At 32.1% G+C, this 19040-nt stretch overlaps 2 protein-coding genes across 2 annotated transcripts; one reads left to right on the top strand and one right to left on the bottom strand.

Moving 5' to 3' along the window:
* Window positions 1-2661: 2661 nt before the first annotated feature.
* Window positions 2662-5725, top strand: LOC112025459 (WUSCHEL-related homeobox 6). The gene is made up of 4 exons (XM_065775620.1): window positions 2662-2830; window positions 3199-3507; window positions 4271-4347; window positions 5059-5725. Exons 1-4 carry the CDS (start codon window positions 2662-2664, stop codon window positions 5404-5406), a joined length of 903 nt encoding a protein of 300 aa, XP_065631692.1. The 3' UTR covers window positions 5407-5725.
* Window positions 5726-11793: 6068 nt separating this feature from the next.
* Window positions 11794-17448, bottom strand: LOC112025483 (phytanoyl-CoA dioxygenase). The gene is made up of 8 exons (XM_065775631.1): window positions 17300-17448; window positions 17131-17191; window positions 15533-15601; window positions 15271-15389; window positions 13637-13784; window positions 13279-13423; window positions 13070-13156; window positions 11794-12213 (listed from the first exon to the last, which is right to left on the bottom strand). The coding sequence occupies exons 1-8, from the start codon at window positions 17372-17374 to the stop codon at window positions 12171-12173; spliced, it is 747 nt and encodes a 248-aa protein (XP_065631703.1). The 5' UTR covers window positions 17375-17448; the 3' UTR covers window positions 11794-12170.
* Window positions 17449-19040: the final 1592 nt, after the last annotated feature.

Here is a 19040-nt window from a genome sequence, read left to right as displayed (position 1 = left end):
ATGAAAGCATGCTTGTTACATCTTGCATACTTTGTTGAACCCCGCAAAATGTTCTAACTTCTAAGTTTAATGCTAATTTCCTTAAAAATGGCCAAGGTTTGGACCCACGACTTCTATATGAATAAAGGACATGTAAATAGAGTTAGGGTCATATTTTTTTTCTTGTATCTAATAGAATGTATTAGGTGTTACATTACGTGATATTAAATATACATTCAGATTTGTAACATTTAATATGAAACATAGTAAAAATAGATTTATAAAGAAGATCCTAAATAGAAATGTAAAAGCCAACTTGCAAAATCGAAAGGTAAAAGCCAACCTGTTGGGTAGTTCTATAGGGTACTGAATAGGATCAAATTCCTCCTTGATCAAGATTGGACTTTTGAGTGTAAGTAGGGGCTACCTCACGTGCACAAGTTATTAATGGCTTATCATATTCAATTTTATCTCTATGATACCAGCTCATACCTAGAGGCTAGGCTAAGCTAACCTTTCCAATAATTTTGTAATCATGGTTTGCGTCACACAAGAGCTTTGCCAATTTGCCATGCACTAATTCAAACATCTTAGTGGTGAGATGGTAATTTTACCTCATACGTACGTAGACAACAAGTATATATATACATATATGTCAACTATATTTAAGTTAGCAAATACAAATAATTCAACAGTTATAACTTATAACGTCCAACCGAAAAAAATCCTACAATAATGATTTCCAGAGATGGTCGATGGACACCAAGACAGAAGCGTAAAAATCATTTTGCCATATTTATGAGTTATGAGTTATGACTATAGTTAAGAGTTGATGAACAAGTCAGGCCTGTGTTGGCTAAGACAAAGAGATAATAAATATGATCAAACATATGGAGTAATGGGAAAACCCCTATATGCCATATGGAACTAATTAGAGAGGCAACACGTTCGACAACATCATTGTGTGATTTAGTACCAAGCTTTCCTTTACATTGGACAACCTTATTGCATGGCTAACAAACACACGTATAGACCTTATTGTGAGGATGGAGCTAGCTAGCTCTTTTAGTTCTCAACTTAACACGTACGCATAGACATTATTGGGATGTCCTCTCATGATTATTTGTGTGAGTATATATATATACCCTCCTAATTCTATATATATTTTTTGGTACTCCTAACATGGTTACCAAAAATCAAAATTCAAAAATCGAGTTTGGTCCGATTGGGTATACACCACTATCAGTTTTTTTAAAACATTCTTTCCTCTCCCCTTGTGTATGTGTGTGTTAAAATACTTGATATTCTTTAAAAAAAAAAATTTAAAAATTCTTAGTTAAAAATCTTATAATTCAATGACATTACCTGATTCTTTCGATAAGAGAAACTTGGATTTGAACAATTCTTTCCCTTTTTATTATTATTAGAGAAATGCTAACGGATGCTATTAGAGCAATGATTAACAATTTATTTTTAAAAAAAATTATGAGAAAAAAAAAAATAATTAATATTTTGACAATTTTTTTCATTTTCCATAAAAGTGATGTCAAAATTTTTCTAAAATAAATTGTTAACCATTACCCTAAAAACATTCATTAGCATGACACTTATTATTATTATTATTATTATAAAAGGATACACATCCTCTGTAGAGTAAATTCACCCTCATTTATATGACTGTCGATCTCCATATGTTTTTGGACAATTGCCATCTCAGAATACCTCTGTTTTAGCATATTAATTACTTATCTTGTGGTTTGTCGGTTTGAGTCCAAACTTTGATGTTGGAAAGGAAAAGAGATATAAATGTTGTCAGCAATAACATTTCTATCATTATTATGTAAACAACAATAATAATAATAATGATATGATGAAGATGATATTGAAGAAGAAAATTGAAAAAATTGACTATCATTTGTATGCTACGTGAAAAGAAAATAGCCACAAAAATTATAATGCATGGGGCCCTATCAAACAATTGGGGGGCAATCATCCAACATTTTGTTATACAATATATGGACATAGGAAGAGTTCATGCCTTCACGGATACCCGTACAGAATATACCATTGGTAATCTGTGTGTGTGTGTGTGTGTGTGTGTGTATGAGAGAGAGAGAGAGAGAGAATTGAAGGAGAGAAAATATTGAAGGAAACAGCATGAATTGAGAACATTGAAAGGCTCAAGACAGTGTAATTAAACAATAATAGTGTGGTGTGTCTTCGAATAGGGCTTTTATGATACAGCACTATCATAATGGTCACGTCCTTTTTATACCTCCTCGCCTCCCAATATCTCTCTCGCAGAATTCCACGCTTCACTGCACCCATTCTTTAGCTTTGTCCTCCTATTGCACACCTCTCTTGTCTCTCTCTCTCTTTTTCTTGTATGTACGAGTTTTGAATCTTTTATCTCTCTCTCTCCCTCTCTCTCACACACACACATATATATGAAGGCTTGGTCAACCTAGCTACTGTCTTGCTTGCTACTTTACACTTTCTTGTCTCTAATTTGAAACCCAACTTTTTTCATTCTCATTCTTCTTTCTCTTATATACCCCTTTCTCTTTTTTTTGGGGTTGCCAGGATTCATATCTTTTACTCAAACCTTGGAATGTATACGACATTTCTCTAGAGAGAAAGAGAGAGGGCACAGCTTCATTGCAGTGATTCACAAAGTGGATAATGGGTTGTGGTGATGGTAAAGAGTTTAACGTGTCTAACTCATTCACTGATCTTAAACTTCGACCCCTTATTCCAAAGCCTATGTCAGTCAGTCCAATATTAACCCCTCTTTACTGTGATTCCACTCATTACACCAATCTTTTCTCACTGAATCACCATCCAGGTATATGCGACTTTATTTTTCTCAATTCTTTCCCATTTTTGGGCTTGTGTGAATGGAACAAAAGGGTTGAATCCATCTCTCTCTCTCTCTCTCTAGAATAATAGTTGAAGAATATAAGTTTCTATAAAAATGGAAAATACCCTAATTTTGAATGTGGTTTGAACTATTAATTTATGTAATTGGAAGTACCAAAAATTTTATTTTAAAATTTTTGAGATAAGTGGTAATTTACTATTCTACAACAATGGGGCATGTCTGTCTTTATTTTTACACGTTTTATATTCCTAATTTTCCTTATATTTGATGTACTTATATAGTTGTAGCAAGCATTGGTTATTTTCTTTCACTCACATGTGACTTTGTTATCCTTACAGCTTATGTAACTCAACAAATTGAGACAAATTTTAACACAAAACCGTTGGCAAGTTCACGGTGGAATCCAACTCCGGAGCAGATACTAGTCCTTCAAGAGTTGTATCAACATGGAACACGAACTCCAACAGCTGATCAGATCCAACAGATTGCAGCATATCTTCGAAGGTTTGGTAAGATTGAAGGGAAGAATGTTTTCTACTGGTTTCAAAATCACAAAGCGAGAGAGAGGCAGAAACGCCGGCGTGAGCTGGCTTCACACTTACAAGTGCAACAACATGATTGTAAAAGTCTAGTTAAGAAAGAACCAGGTACCAATTATATATACATTTTTTTATAACCATATCCAATTTTTTCGTCATTTTCTTAGATACCATACCCTTAATGCTCACACAAAAATATTATATATATATATATATATAAATTATTGGTAAACAACAACTATCATAGTTTAATATGGTGGTAAAAGTATAAGTTAGAAGGTGATGAGGTTGGACTTATGAAAATCCAAAAATTAAGAATAAGAAAAAGAAAAAGAAAAAGATGCAGAACTTGTGATTCAATTATGAGATTTTTATTGCACCATAAATTGATCTAGAACATGGCATCCATCACAATAGTGACCAAGTAAATACAAGGGAACAAGAGAGAGAGAGAGAGAGAGAGAGAGAGAGAGAGAGGCTACGTTAAAGGGCTTTCGATTTCCATTTTAAAAACAAAAAACTATTTTTTTTTTTTTTAAAAAAAAAAAAATTTTTAAAAACAAAAAACTATATTTTTTTTTTAAAAAAAAAAACAGAAAGTGAACTGTTTTGAGAAAATTATTCTTGAGAACATATGCACCTTATTTTTCAAGAAAAAAGAATCAAAATGAATAATTTTCCTAAAATAGTTTTAAATTAATAAAATTATCTTATTTGTGAGTTTTCCTTTTGTCCTCCAAAAATAGTGTTTAAAAACTATTTTATGAAAACCCATTAATCCTTAACTTCTTGTCATTTATTTATTCATTTGTGGTTTTAATCTTTGAGATGTGTAAAATTGAATTTGCTTTGTTTCTGATTCTGTCTACAGTGATGAGGAGGAAAGTTTATAAAGTTGAGCAGGCAAAGAAGTGGGCACCTCTTTTGAACTGCAGAAGACTTATAGAGGTCCGCCAGTCATCTTTTTCTATGTACTTTGCGTAATATTCTTGACCTTAGCTGAAAGTTATACCCAAAAGAAAATTAGATGCCCTATAAATTTATAATTAGAAGCTCAAAGAATAAGAGAAAGAAACAAGACCTTTTGGATGTTGGGAAGTAGAACTTGTATTCCTTACTTTTTGTTGGGGCTGTGTGTAAGATTTTAGAACTTTTTTGGACTAAGTTTTAACTTTTATGGATAAACTATCATTTGTCCAAAAAAATTAAACCATTTGAAAGGAGTAAAAAGAATCATGATTAAAATATTATTATAAATAATCTATTCTAACCCTAATAAACTATCACATGCTCCACAAGTTTAAATTAGGTTAAATTGTATATTCGATCCTTAATTTTTATCTTTATTTCAAAATTGTTATTATACTTTAAAATATTTCAATTTAGTCTATATACTTTTGAAATTGTTCAAAACTTTCTTCATTATCATTTGATAGATGAAAAATAGGGTCGTATCAGATAAAATTCATGCCGCATAATAGACTTCACATCATCAAATTGACTTAATATCATGAATTCGGTTTTGTCAGTATTTTCTATCCAGCAAATAGCGGTAAGAACCTTTTAGAAATATTTTAAACTATATGGTTTTTGAAACAATGAAATTTATTCATTAAACCATTAACTATCATTTTAACATGTATTATTGGTGATTGTCAGGAATCTGCTTTGATGAATAGAGCAGCAACAGCAGAGAAAATATCACTTGGGTGGATTCAATTTGAGGGGAGAGTATCACAAAAGAGTAGAACAGTAGAAAGACAAGCTACGAGTCAAGATAAGGAGATGGCTCATGATTTGTCATTAAGGGAAGCTTTCCCCGACCCTGAGGATCAAAGAAGAGAGTTTAAGACCCTTAAACTCTTTCCATTATATGGTGATGATCAATGTGATAGTGATTCCAATATTGGTGTCACAGAAGAGGACATCAAACTAGTGCCTAACAAAACTAGTGACAACGAGCTTGCTCCAAGCCAGTACTTTGAATTTCTGCCTCTGAAGAAATAAACAAAGCTAAGAAGCCCACGTCAAGTGGTCAGATTTGTATGTTAGATTAGATGCATGGTTAATATATATATATGTGTGTGTGTGTGTGTGTGTGTGTGTGTGTTAGATAGTTTCTACATAATGGTGGAAATGGTAACTGGTTAATATATGTGTGTGTTAGATAGTTACTACATTATGGGGGAAATGGCTACTGTTTTTCCTGTTTATTATGGTCTGCATGGTGCACGAGTGAATGACAAAGACATGGGAAAATAATACCTAGCTGGTTGTACCAAGTTGTAGAGCTCCATTCCATAAAATAAATATATAAAAAAGAGAGTTGTAGAGCTCTATCATTTTCTCAAAATAGCATTTTGTTCAGACCATGTTTTTGTTGTGTGCACTACAGCACATACGCCTGTTGGAATTGACAATGAATGTTTCATTAAAAATACATACAAACCACCAAACAAAGGAAAGGACAATGAATGTGATAGTACAGTACTATTTGTCTGATGAATGAATAAATGGTGTTGTTTCCTTTGCGATCTTTTTTCCTCTTGGTTTGTGGAAAACGAACCCACGAGAATAATTACTTGCAAGGTAAATATGTGTAGAATCATTTTTTTAATATGTAATCTTCAGTTAGAGTTATCAGATGGAATTTTGTCAAAGCTGAAGAAAGATGGTACGAGATAGAGTGATATACTGCGTAAACCTATATCAATTGGAACTGAATGCCCGTTGGGGGGGTGCCCTGTCTCTTAATTTAGCGAACGCATATAAATAATCTTTTCTTTAAGACAATTGAAAACAGAAAATGTTATAATTATTATCAATTTTACTTTTAAGTTTACAATTTACTAATTTCATGATCAAAATGTGATTGAATCACTTGGACAACAACATAATAAATAAATACTTTAATTACTCTTTTTCTAATTGGTGACACATTATATTGTAAAGTTTATATAGTAAAATTTGTAATATTTTTAATACAATCATTAAAAACTATGTATATGTATATATTGAACATAAGAAATGCTTACATATATAGTCACAAAACCCTAGAATTGACATTGCTATATAAATCTGCCAATACAGGGGGGGGGGGGGGGGAAAACTTAAAATGAGTTACCTAAAATTAACTAGAGTTTAGATACAAAGTCATGAACATGACCCTGATGGATGAGACTTAGTGAAGATGTCTACAAATTAATCCTACAAAGAGACAAAATGAAGTTGTAGCATGCCCAAAAGGAGATGGTGCCAAGCAAATGACAATTGATCTCAATGTGTTTGTTATACTCATGAAAAACACCATAATACACAACAAGCCATATCTTATGGTAACCAACATAACCGAAGAAACCCAAAGGCGTATGTATGGACTTTGGCTTGTTATACTATTACTAGCAACGTTAGCCCTAGGGTTTTGTGCATATGCTGCCATCATCCAGCAAATTGTGACACCTTCATTTGCCAATATCACCATTCTAGCCACGGTACAAACATCCTTCGGCCATTGCAATCATCCTCTGGCTATTATTCTTCGCTGACTGCTACCATCTAGTGTCATCAACATTTGTCTCGCGTGTTTCATTCCACGCCATCCATTCAAAACTCAAGGTCCATCCTGAAATTGAATAGGGATGATAAAAATATTAGTCTAGATTCAACATACATGCACAACTTGTACCATTGCAATACTTATACTACGAATTGTAAGTTGTACTACATTCTAAGGATAGTTGTTAGGATATAGTACAAGGTTTGGCCTGATGGTAAAAAACAATTATCATGAACGAATATCATAAGTTAAAAATATATATTATTCTCAAAAAAAGATTCATTTTATAAATATTTAATTTAAAAAAGAAATTAAAGATATATAATATTACATTATATTATTAAAATTTGAAAAATATTAAAAATAGTATCATTATATTTGAACTTGACTCTATTAACAATTTATTTTAAACATTAGGCTTGAGTTTGACTCTTTTATTAAAGAAATGAATATAAACAAGTTTTGATTGAACATAAAAATATGCTAGTAGCATTTATATTATACTCTAAAAAATAGTTTGAGTTACAATTGGATCTCTCTAAAAAATATTTTGACCTAAAAATACTTAATGTTAGATTTAGCACACATCCGTATGACGCCGGCTTATCCAAATTAACCTACATAATCATGTTTATAATAATAATAATAAAGAAAATATTTTAAAAATATTGATTTAGGAACTATTTTTAGAAACTTTTTTATAAGAAAAAAAAATTAATTTTTTTTACCGCTTTTTATATTGTCTATAAAAATAGTTTTAAAATTTTCTTAAAAGAGTTTATTATTAATGGCCCTAAAGAGACTAGTTAATATAACCATAATAATAAGAGAGGGGTATTAAATCGGAGACTGATTAGCCCGTCTTGATGGAAAAGTAATCTGTTGAGAGTTGAGACTTTCGAAAACATTGATGATAAAAGTGCCACTTCAACTCTTGCTGGGTGTCCAGACAAATACTTTGCGGGTGATTGCGTACTTAACAAGATAAAAATCTGGCAATCAGTATGTTTTTGAAGACATAGACATAGGGCAATGGGCATGATAAGAAACAGAGAAAGTACCCAAAAGAATAAAACTAACGAGACAAAATCCATGATGCATTTGGTCATTAGCATTTAGGATATGATTAGAAGATGATACAATCAATAAAAACGTAATGTTCCCTCTCAAAAAAAAAATAAAAAAATAAAAAATAAAACGTAATGTCCTACTAGGAAAAGTAATAAGAAGAAAAGAATTTCGGCAGATAATTCAAACCTTTTACATAACAATAAATCTTAGAGAACCAAAAAAATAAATTATAGAAGTATTATTGAACTATTTATGATTGTCCAAGTAGAAATTTATTATTAATAAATAAATAAAAAGTGGTATCAATTATAAGCCTAAATGAGAATCGATAAAAACTTATTAACTCAATTATTATGAAAATTATTGTATCTATGAGACTACTCTTTATGTGATGGAGTCAAAAGACATTATGGGTCCGTTTGGATACAATTTATTTTGCTGTAAACTGAAAACACAATAGTAAAATAATTTTTAAATATGTAAATAGTACCGTGAAACTCATTTTTATATTTTTCTCTGAATAAAGTGAGGTTGTGGATCCTGTGAACAATGCATGAATAGTGCATAATATCTTCTGCACAGTGTAATCCATGCACTGTTCATAAGCCTAAATGAACTGTTCATGTCCCATGAATAGTGTAAGAGACACTAAAAAAAAAAAAAGGTGAGAGACACGCATCCAAACGCTCACTACACATCTTCATTAGGAAGATATGCTACCAAAAAAAAAAAAAAACTCTTTTTTGCTTCACATTCAACAAATTAGCTATTGAAAACTAATATATGCCAAATTCACTAGAATTTGGACATTTTTAAAACATGGCTCAAACTTGAACATTTTTAAAACAAAATGATCATTAGAGAGAAAGAAAGAGAGACATTACCAGTAATGTACAAAAAAAAAAATTATTTGCTTATTTGTTGAAATTTTGTAAAAGTATAATAATATTTTAAAATATGTATATATATGTATATATGTATATATATAACTTAAACAAAATCAACTTAAAAATTAATGAGAAAAAACTACTTCAAACAAACAATTGTCTCCCATTTGTAACTAAGTTAATGTAATTACTAAGTAAGTTAATATAAAAATAATTTAATAGCCACTCACAATTTACCAAGTTAAAAAATCTTGACAAAGTTTGTGACAATAGAACAACTCAATTCACCGACTCGTTCTGTGACTTATCTCGACTGCATGGATGAAAGAGATGAACTGTAAAAAGACAGTACGTACGGTACAGCCGAGGGACCAAAGGGACCGACCATTATCTAGATGAAAATCTTAAGCATTGTCATAAACACTGCCCCAACTGTCTCAGACCTTGACCCAGCTCTCTCTTTTACTATCTGTACTGCCCTGTCTCCTCAATAAGACAAACAACACTTCACATTTTCAATTTACAGCAATAGAGTTGGTTTGTCGTTTGTCCTCTTCGTCATCTCATGTACAAATGACACTGGTTTTTTTTTTTTTGGTTGGTAAAACAGATGACACTGTTTACACATCATAGAACTCTTCTATTAATGGGGCCATCTCTGAACTTCCATGTCCCCAACTAAACCTCAGCTCATGCAAGTTGTTTTCTTTTAATTATTACTCATCATATTAAAGAAGTACTCTAGACTCTAGAGCTAAAAATATCCACACGCACAATAATTCTGTCTACTCTTTAAGATATTATTATTGATGTGACCTACAACTAGTGTCCCTTGGGTATTAGATTTGTCCATCCGTACCACATACATAGAATGTACAGGGCCACCTTGCAGGATCGGAATACTTGTGACTTGTGAATCATAATTTATTATGTTTATCTAAACCCGTCTTATTATTCTGAACTCATTTTCCACTAAAAATTATCATGAATTACCTTAATACATAGTTCTCGCGGATGAAATCGTATATCCCTAGTTTACTCCACAGGGTTTAGAAACTTAGGATAAGCTATAGACTATAGACATCTTAAAATTTTCTTGAATTATCTTGATACGTAATTTATTATTATTATTATTATTATTATTTTAAAGAATCTTAATACATACTTCTAGTCGATGGAGTTGTGTATCTCTAGTTTTCTCTATAGAGATAGGTCCAAAAGGCAATGGTGAGTTGAGTTCAAGTTACACTTAGTGTAATTTTAAGCAATATTACACTACTCAATAACTTATTATTGAATTCATATTTTGAAAATGTAATTGTTGAATTACATATTCTACACGTTAACTTGCATGTCAATTTTTATGCCAATCAGATTTATACATTTATCTTTTATGTATTATTTTAAATTATAAAAACTTGAATTTAAACAATTGATTGATGACATGGCTATTGATATTTGATTATCTTTAAATTTTGTAAGCATGGAGAATATACGAAGATAAAGTAATCCAATAGTAGATTTATCAAAATTCACGTATAATAAAAAAAAAAAAAAAAAAAAAAAACACTACATTGTAATGAATTTCAATCATCAGGTGTAATTTGAACTTAATATATATATATTATAGGCTCAAAAGGGAAAGAAGAAGAACAAGACAAAGCTAAGTTACACAGGCATTGATAAATCATTGAACCCTTCTCCTATACTTACAAAGGTAAGTTACACAGGCATTGATAAATCATTGAACCCTTCTCCTATACTTACAAGGAAAAAAACGTGTCATTTGAATTTGAATTAGAACTCGTTAACATTGATAACTACCAAGTTCATACACTAAAATTGTCTACAATTATTCTTACAAGGAAAGAATGAATTATTTGAATAAGAATTGATCACTATCGGGTTAATAAATTAAAATTTTCTTTCTAGCCTAATAGAATTATACCATTAGATTTAAGTTGTCGTGTTTGCAGTTAATTATTATTCTTCCTTTCTTTGTTTTGGGGGAGGGGGGAGGAGTTTAATCCTCATTCAAACCAAAAATAAATGTCTTATTTAATGTATAAAACTCATACTTTTGATTTGATAGAGGTCATGGTAGGCAATTTTACCCTCAATTTGTTTTGGAGAGGTCGATTTCTGAACTTGAATCCATGAATCCACAACATGTCACTTTAGGTAGAAGCAACTTGTCATCGCACCAGAACTTGACCTCTAATTCACAATCAATGATAGTATTCATGGAAAATGGAAAAAACCAAGCGAAAAGTCTAATTAAGGGCAAAAAAAAAAAATAATAAAGAATGTTCCCACACACCCCACCCCCACCCGGGCCAAATGTCCCCGCTCTAAAAAGCACAGCACAGAAGGGCAGCAGTTGACATGAATAGCCCTTGCTGTCTTGCAGTAGCTATTTGATTTGCTGGATTCTAGAGAACTACCCTATCAAGCCAAAGACATGGAGTACTAACTGATTATCTTATATCACGGTTGCTTGTGCATCTCATCAGGGTCTAGGATATGCTCAATCATATAAAATAAATTCCTTTGTATATTATCAACAAATGATTCTCATCTCCACCAATCCTTAGGGTTTTTTGATTACTCCAAATTTCAAATTTTCCTTGAAAAGCTTTTGAGGAACTTTGAAAACTCTTATGTAGAAGCTTTTACAAGACAAACACTTTTTTTAGCACTAAAAGCCCTGTAAGGCTTTGGTTTTGCACAGAACAGCAGAGCTAGATAGAGCCTAATACTACTAAAATTGGAAACGATTTGTAAATAAGACCAATAATAGAGAACCAACACACTGCAGGGTTCATCACAAAGGGTTGGCAGTAGGATAAATACATTAGGTACTTCTTTGGAACGAAACACTTAAATGATAGGTACGTGCATAAAAAATACTTATTGTAAAGGAACATTACAAGACCATGCATGGCAAGTAATGTAGTATATATGTAGACAAATTTATTCTGATTTTTGACTACATCTTCATGCAGAGACAGTATGTCATTTGAAGGGAGAGCAAAAATAAGAGAGTAGCTGATGGCCACAAAGACGAACCTAAGAAAACATTACAATTCTTACCAACAAGTATTATAACGATTTTGTTCATGATAATCTTAAATCTTCAGTATCACATTACCCCATTACAAGAAGTTTACTACAGCGTATAAATTATTCTGCTTGAGATGCAAAGGTAGCCATTTGTAAAACAGACTGTTGATGAAGTGTCTGGAGATATTAAGAATTTAAGATACATAGAGGGGCTCTGGCTCCACTTTTCTTCTGATCCTGAAAAATAAATTTAAAAGAAACAACAATGTTTAAAATAAAGTGGTTATAGCTAGGGGTGAATAATTCAAAACCATCTTGTTAACCAGGTGGTTGAGTTCAAGGGTGTGTTGAGAAACCAGAGAATTGGGCAGCTGTGAATGGTTAATTGATTTTGACGCATACATAACACCACCACACCACCACCAAGCAAGCCTTAGTTCCAAAATTTTAAGATTGATGAATCCATAACAAACTAATTAAGGTCATTCACATGTATTCTTTTCCGTCATTCAGAACAAAGCGACTAAATTTTACTCTAGTCGTTGACCTACTACAATTTTCCTTTTTCTAGGGTTAGGATTGGCTGTAAACAAAATATACAATAATACAACGCTAAACAAAAGACACTTCGAAAAATATAGAATTGGTTCTTTTTTTTTCTTTTTTTTGAGGGGGGAGGGTTTAACTGACCAATGCTTAAGAAGAAGCAAAAATATTCTGAATATAGATACTGTCCAAACAATCCAAATGTAAAAGCCAAACAGTACTGGTTCTTAGTTTAAGTTACACTTGGTGACCAGAAATTGTTCAAAGTTGAACTGGTATTTATTCTAGGTTTGGTTCATTACTAAGTTTATAATTCACTGACAGCCACTTCAAGATCTAGTTGGATTAGTTTATTTCCTCTTTTGTTTTTAGCAATTGGAACACAGTCTTGCCTCTTCCACTAGAAACAAACCAATAATTTTAGGATGTTTTTAACTATCTTGAATATTTTTCTGTATAACTTCCAATTCTCTGTTGATTAGAAAACGAATTAATTTTATCACCATCAGTGCATGTATTACAGTAAAGGAGACCTCAGAGTGCGTACCAATTATCTGGGGCCCATTTGCAGCCATCAGTATCCACTACATGCAAGCTGTAGGCGTGCCTTGATTTTGAGGACTGATTCTCAAAACTGTAGTCCAAATAATATGAAACGAAAGAAGTAAAAGGAGAGTTTTGAGGCCATCCTGCTATTGGGGAAAAAGTCTTATTTCATTGTTTCAAAAAGAGTTACAATGAGAAATCCTAACCAACCTTTGATGAATAAGATCCCCATGAATCACAACCATAGACCCAGCTTTCACTTCAATAGGCACAAAATCTTTCTGGTCATACGTCGGCAAAGGCCGGTCAAAGGAAACCCCCTCTTCACCTCTAATCATCCTTCTAACAAGCCCATCTGTAAACAACACAAAATAGAACATTAGATTACACCAAACATTTGCCAGGGTTTTTTTTTGCCCTTTTGGTAATGTGTTATCACACCGCACTTTTTCAAAATACAACTTTTTCAAGGAATGGCCTTTTCAAACAACTCCACTTTTGAAAAGCTGAAAAATAACTTGTACCAAACAGGATGGGGGAAAAGGCTACATAGAAGCAAGAGTTTTACTTTTTTGAGACCCAGGAATAGCCCAAAGGCAACCATTCGTTATTGTTGCATCTTCAAGTGCAAGCCACAGCCCGGTACATGTTGGTGGTTCAGTATAAAGAAATGAGTTATCCTGGTGTGGCACTACTTCGCCTCCAATACCCGGTTGCTGCCAATAAAATAATGCAGATTACTTTGCACATGAATTATATGAAATATGAGCACATTTGGACTCTAAATATGGTGCGTGGGTGATTAATAAAACTATCTGTAGCATATTCTGCTACAAATCATGATAAAGTTTAGAGAAATAAGACTACTGTAGCCTCAGTTTATTGTGGTGTTAGCATTTGAAACATATCCCAACCAATTATGTACAATATAGGTGTACACATTTTGAAGCATCCACTTGACACACTTGTTTAGAAATACTCAAAAACAAAAACTTAACAAGCCCATTAATCACAAGATCCATCTGATGGAAGGAGAAGTGTTCATTGCCAAAGAATAAGCTCAAGATCCATCTGATGGGAGAAGAAGTGTTCATTGCCAAAGAATAAGCTCAGAGCAAATACTTGTTTTGTTTTAAAAGGTAAGTGTGTATTATCATTGTAACCAGTCCTCTTTTATTGGGGGTGATATCATGTTTTAGGACATGAGGTTTGGCCTTTCCTCTTCACTGGGGTAAAAAAATCTATAACCAAAAACCAATCAACTATAGTTGCAATTAAAGAAATTACATAGAAAAATAAGTCAACAAATCAAGAACACAGGTGAAATTCATATGATTAATGCTCCACGAAGAAAATGTTCAAAATATGAAAGAAAGAGGTGTTTCCACAACTCGCCAATCTTGTCATTGAATAAGCTCACAAATTGCAGTTAGGGCTGTGAAACAAAGGGAAATCACCAGCCTGAACCCAGCCCTATTAATGCATTCCATCCTCTAAAACAGTTTTTTTTATTATATAAACTTGTTTAAGCAATATAGAAACTTAATGAGAAAAAATGTCCAATGATAGGATACTAGATTAGAAGGCAAGTGGAATGAAAATATCTATACCAACATTCAGTATTAAATTCCAAATTAAATTGATGAACCCAAGATGTCTAAATGCAAAGAGCAGGTTAATTCATCAACCCCCACCCCGCCCAACTTCTTTTCCCCTATGGCATAAAGATACACATATACTCATACATATATATATATATATACATGTAGAAACGTGAATATCAATGTACTTCTCCAATTTTGGCACATGCTAATTATTCACTTCAAATAACACATCATGAATCATGCATCAACTATCTTACTTTTAACAAGCAGAGAAAAAACTTGCTTGCAGAAAGGGGGCATACGTTTCTCACTCTTAATTTAAGTTCCCCTCTTTCAATACATAGCATACATTTTTAAAAAAGAAAATTAATTAAAAAAAATTTAAAAGAAAGAAAGAAAGAACAAATAAATTAATTTTCCATCTATCTTTTATGTGCATATAATGTGTTACACACTGCAAGAGCTAATAGTGGACTTTAATATGGAAATGTCTTTCTATAAATTAAGCCTTCTTGATATCTCAACTATGAAGCCAAAGAGTTTTCATAATGACATCATTTCAAATGAACTCCAAATAGTCAACAAGAAACTGGAATACCTTAAAAATGTACATGGACTGAATGATCACTGGTCTCTTGTAACCCAGGGAGAACATCAAACTAGAAAATTTCTCAGAGCTGGAGAATTTTTTAAAGGCTGGTTCAATCTCATGCAACGCTGCACATATAGATTTACAATATATACCAATACCCCATTCATTACAAGATTAGTTTTGATGAAAAAATGAGTAGGCAACTTCCATATAGAAAATATGTCTAAACCGCCACAGAAAATGAGTAGGCAACAACTTCACAACTTACCATGGCCAACTTTATTGATGGAAAGTTCTTTTGGTTGCCTTAAGTTTCCATCATCCCCAAAAGCTTTCTCTGCCAAAAGTAACAGATGCCAATCAGAATAGCACAGTAACAATACCCTTCCATGAGCACCGAACCAAAAGCTCTTACTAGTTAAAGCAAACATAATTTCCAATAAATAAACCTATCAAAAAAAATTTTTTTGCTATAAAACAACAATTATCCACTAAACTATGAATCTCTCCTCTCCAAGAAAAAGCAATTCAGAACATAACATAACAAAACCTTTCTAGCCTTGCCAATAAAAGATCAGGACACAATATTTGGGACTTAAAAGTAAGGATCCATAGTGGACCCACAAATTTGGACTTAAAAGTACCAAACTCTTTTCTTGATGAACACTATTCACGAATTCCACAAAACGGAGTACTAGGTGCTCTAATTGTTACAAAATAGAAAACACCAAACTACTCAACTTCCTTTGCAATATTGTCACATAGACAAAAGGCAGCCAATGAAACAACAACCCGAAGGTGCATTTTTCCCAAGTTTGGTCCCAGGTTAATATCGTAGCTGCGGGTATTTTGAATGCTAAAGTTTCAAGCATATTAAAACAGGGTTCTTGGCACTTCCCTCCAGCAAGTTCTGAAGCAAAGGTGCATTTCCAATCTGGGTTACCACAGATTGCTTTTGCTGATGAAGATTCTGTTCAGTGGATGATTTCAACATCTAGGAGATTCACTTGCTCCTCTGCTTGGAATGAAATAAGGGTCAAGCATAAGGAGGTGGATTGGTGGAAATTGATATGGCATCATACATCCATTCCTAAAAACTCTTTTATTTGTTGGTTGGCTACTCTAAACAGACTATCAACTCGGGAAAGGCTGGTTAAATGGCATTATGATGGTGAATTCAATGTGTTTTCAGTAGAAACACAATGGAGAGTTGTGATATTTTTTTCTTTTTTTTTCTTAAAATGTTCCTTCACTGGTAGAATAGGCTCTCATCTAATAAGTTTGGTTCAAGTTGAGTTGGTGTTACATGGCCTATGGTGCTTAATTGGGGACTAGATTCTGTTAAAATGAAAGGGTTCAAATCCATCCTTTGCAGATTGGTGTGAGCTGCATCAATGCTTCAAGTTTGGCTATAAGGGAATGCTAGAGTGTTAAATGGTAGAATTTTTTCAGAAGACGCTATCATTCAACTAATTAAGAATGATGTGAGGCGGCATCACGTGTAAGAGGTTGTAAGGAAATTACTAATTCTCTTTGTAATAAAAATCTATGTGGTAGACGGAATTTCTGATTCAGTTGGTATTAGAACAGGGCATGCTTTGTAATTCGGGTTTGTATGGTCCCTGTTGTATGAGTAGCCGGCTTCTGTTGTGGATTGGTGTTTGTATCCTACTTTGTTTGATCAATACTATCACTTATTCATCCAAAAAAAATAAATCACAACCAAGTCATAGTCCTAAAATTTCAGCCAGCTATATATCCTTAACAGACTAATAAGAGTCGGCCACATGCATTCTTTTCCACCATAAAAGGCAACTAATCAATACACACAAAAGCTGAAGATTAACAAGCCAACAACATACATACCCTCGAAGAAAAACGAAACATTCTCAGCACTTTCAAAGAAGTAATTGTCGGTCGACTGTTGCTGAAATAAAAGAACCCAAAAAATGGTTTTGAATTATTGAGTTCATATAATCCAAAAAAAAAAAAAATCAAAGTTATGAAATTGATTTATCAAAATTGAATAAAGAACCTGGTTTTTGGTAGAGAAAATTGAGGTGGAGGAGCAATCAAACTCAAGTAACAACTGCTCCATTCTCTTCACCATGGCATCGATTTCTTCGGGGCTCGCAAACGATTCAAGCACAATGAAACCTGCACGAAATTAATATTAAAAAACCAAGTTTTAGAACAAAATGAAAACAAAATATATATATATATATATATATTAAAGGTGGGTTTTTTTTTTTTTGGTTTGAAGAAACCAGTTTTAAGGCTAGCTTTTCATCCGTATCCAAACATATACTAGGTTATTTTTATGTTATATTATAGATCATATAAAATTAAACAAAACAAAAAAAAGGATCTTCTTTAAAAATAAAAAAATAGACCCAAAAAATAAGAAATTGAAGAGGGAGTCACATCACCCGCATGGAGAGTTGATAAAATAGCGTTTACTGTGTATCTTTTGAAGTGTCTAATTTTTCACCACACACGTGGAGGTCATCCTCTTAGAATTGGAGAGTAAAAAAGCCCAAGGCTTTGGCAATCAATACTGAAAAACTAGTAGAATAAAACAACAAAAAGCTAATAAGAGAGAGTGAGAGAGAAAGCCAGAAATGAGAGAAACTAAAAAGATTTTATAGACTCACCTATTAGCCTAAATGCAAATAAACTGGTGTTGTTTTCTGAAGTCGATGGAGACAAGCGCACGAAACATAGCCTCCTTCGACCTTAATTTCAAAGTAAGCCAAGTAAATTTTTTGTTAATGAGGAAGTGCAAAACATTGAAACCCCTTTTTGTCTCCTTTATTTTATGAGATAATTGTAAAAATAAATTAGTGCTTTTATTGTATAGATATTCTGATAATTACTGTATTTGTGTTTTTGAAATATTATGTTCACAATATTTTCATAATAAATTTGTTATTTTAGATTTAAGTGGACTGTAAAAAAATAATATAAGTAGTGGTTTCAAATTACAAAAAATAATAACTCATCACTTAGATTTATAATGAAAAATTTATAATGAAAAATGTTATGGACATATCATGTTTTTCTGTCATTCAAGTTGATTTAGCCATATAGAATGTGGTGGGTAAGAAAATAATATAAGTGTTTCACCACATTGTTTTTCTGTCATTCAAGCTGATTTAGTTGGAATTATTTAATAAAAGTTCATTGTATTTCTTCTCCTAAAAAAAAAAAACACTTTGTGTGTGATCAAAATTCTTATAATAATGAGAATAATTTTTTATGACATAATTATCAAAAATTTTAAAATTAATGTTTCTTTTGACTAATGTAAATCTCTATATACTTTAAAAGTCAAATGATTTATATATTTGTTTTATGATATAAATAAAATCTAAAATTGATCTTAATCGTTACTTTTGTTTCACGGCAAGTCACGTGCTACTCTAATTAGTAGTATTTTATAATGTACGAAAAATGAATCTAGTTTATTAAATTAATTAATTAATTTTTTTTTAAAAGATGTTATAGGAATTCTCCATGGAAGAAATGGTTTTTTTTTTTTTTTTTTGAGGAAGCATGGAAGAAATGGTTGAAAAGTCAATTTTTGAACTCATTATTCAATATTTATCAACATCATTCCATTTATACACAGAATTTACTCACGCAAAATGGAAAATGTTATTCACGCAGTAAATCCTTGAAATATGCAAAGCAAGATGGTGGGAAAACAAGACCATCCATCCAATAAAATTACTGTTTCATTTAGTTCAATTTTAATTTTTAATTGATATTTTAAA

Source organism: Quercus suber, unplaced genomic scaffold (genome assembly GCF_002906115.3).
Source record: "Quercus suber isolate HL8 unplaced genomic scaffold, Cork oak 2.0 scaffold_116, whole genome shotgun sequence".
Classification (NCBI taxonomy): domain Eukaryota; kingdom Viridiplantae; phylum Streptophyta; class Magnoliopsida; order Fagales; family Fagaceae; genus Quercus; species Quercus suber.
The sequence above is the reverse complement of the archived record's forward strand: the minus strand, read 5'-3'. Positions and strand labels throughout refer to the sequence as shown.

What these genes read in the sequence shown, in the direction of transcription:
- LOC112025459 (XM_065775620.1), top strand. Translation starts at nt 2,662, where the DNA reads ATGGGTTGTGGTGATGGTAAAGAGTTTAACGTGTCTAACTCATTCACT. An exon ending in TCTAGTTAAGAAAGAACCAG is followed by an intron (nt 3,508 to 4,270) that starts GTACCAATTATA and finishes TTCTGTCTACAG; the next exon opens with TGATGAGGAGGAAAGTTTAT. An exon ending in ACTGCAGAAGACTTATAGAG is followed by an intron (nt 4,348 to 5,058) that starts GTCCGCCAGTCA and finishes GGTGATTGTCAG; the next exon opens with GAATCTGCTTTGATGAATAG.
- LOC112025483 (XM_065775631.1), bottom strand. Translation starts at nt 17,374, where the DNA reads ATGGTGAAGAGAATGGAGCAGTTGTTACTTGAGTTTGATTGCTCCTCC. An exon ending in TATTCCTGGGTCTCAAAAAA is followed by an intron (nt 13,424 to 13,636) that starts GTAAAACTCTTG and finishes TGTTGTTTACAG; the next exon opens with ATGGGCTTGTTAGAAGGATG. An exon ending in AAATGGGCCCCAGATAATTG is followed by an intron (nt 12,214 to 13,069) that starts GTACGCACTCTG and finishes TTTATTTTTCAG; the next exon opens with GATCAGAAGAAAAGTGGAGC.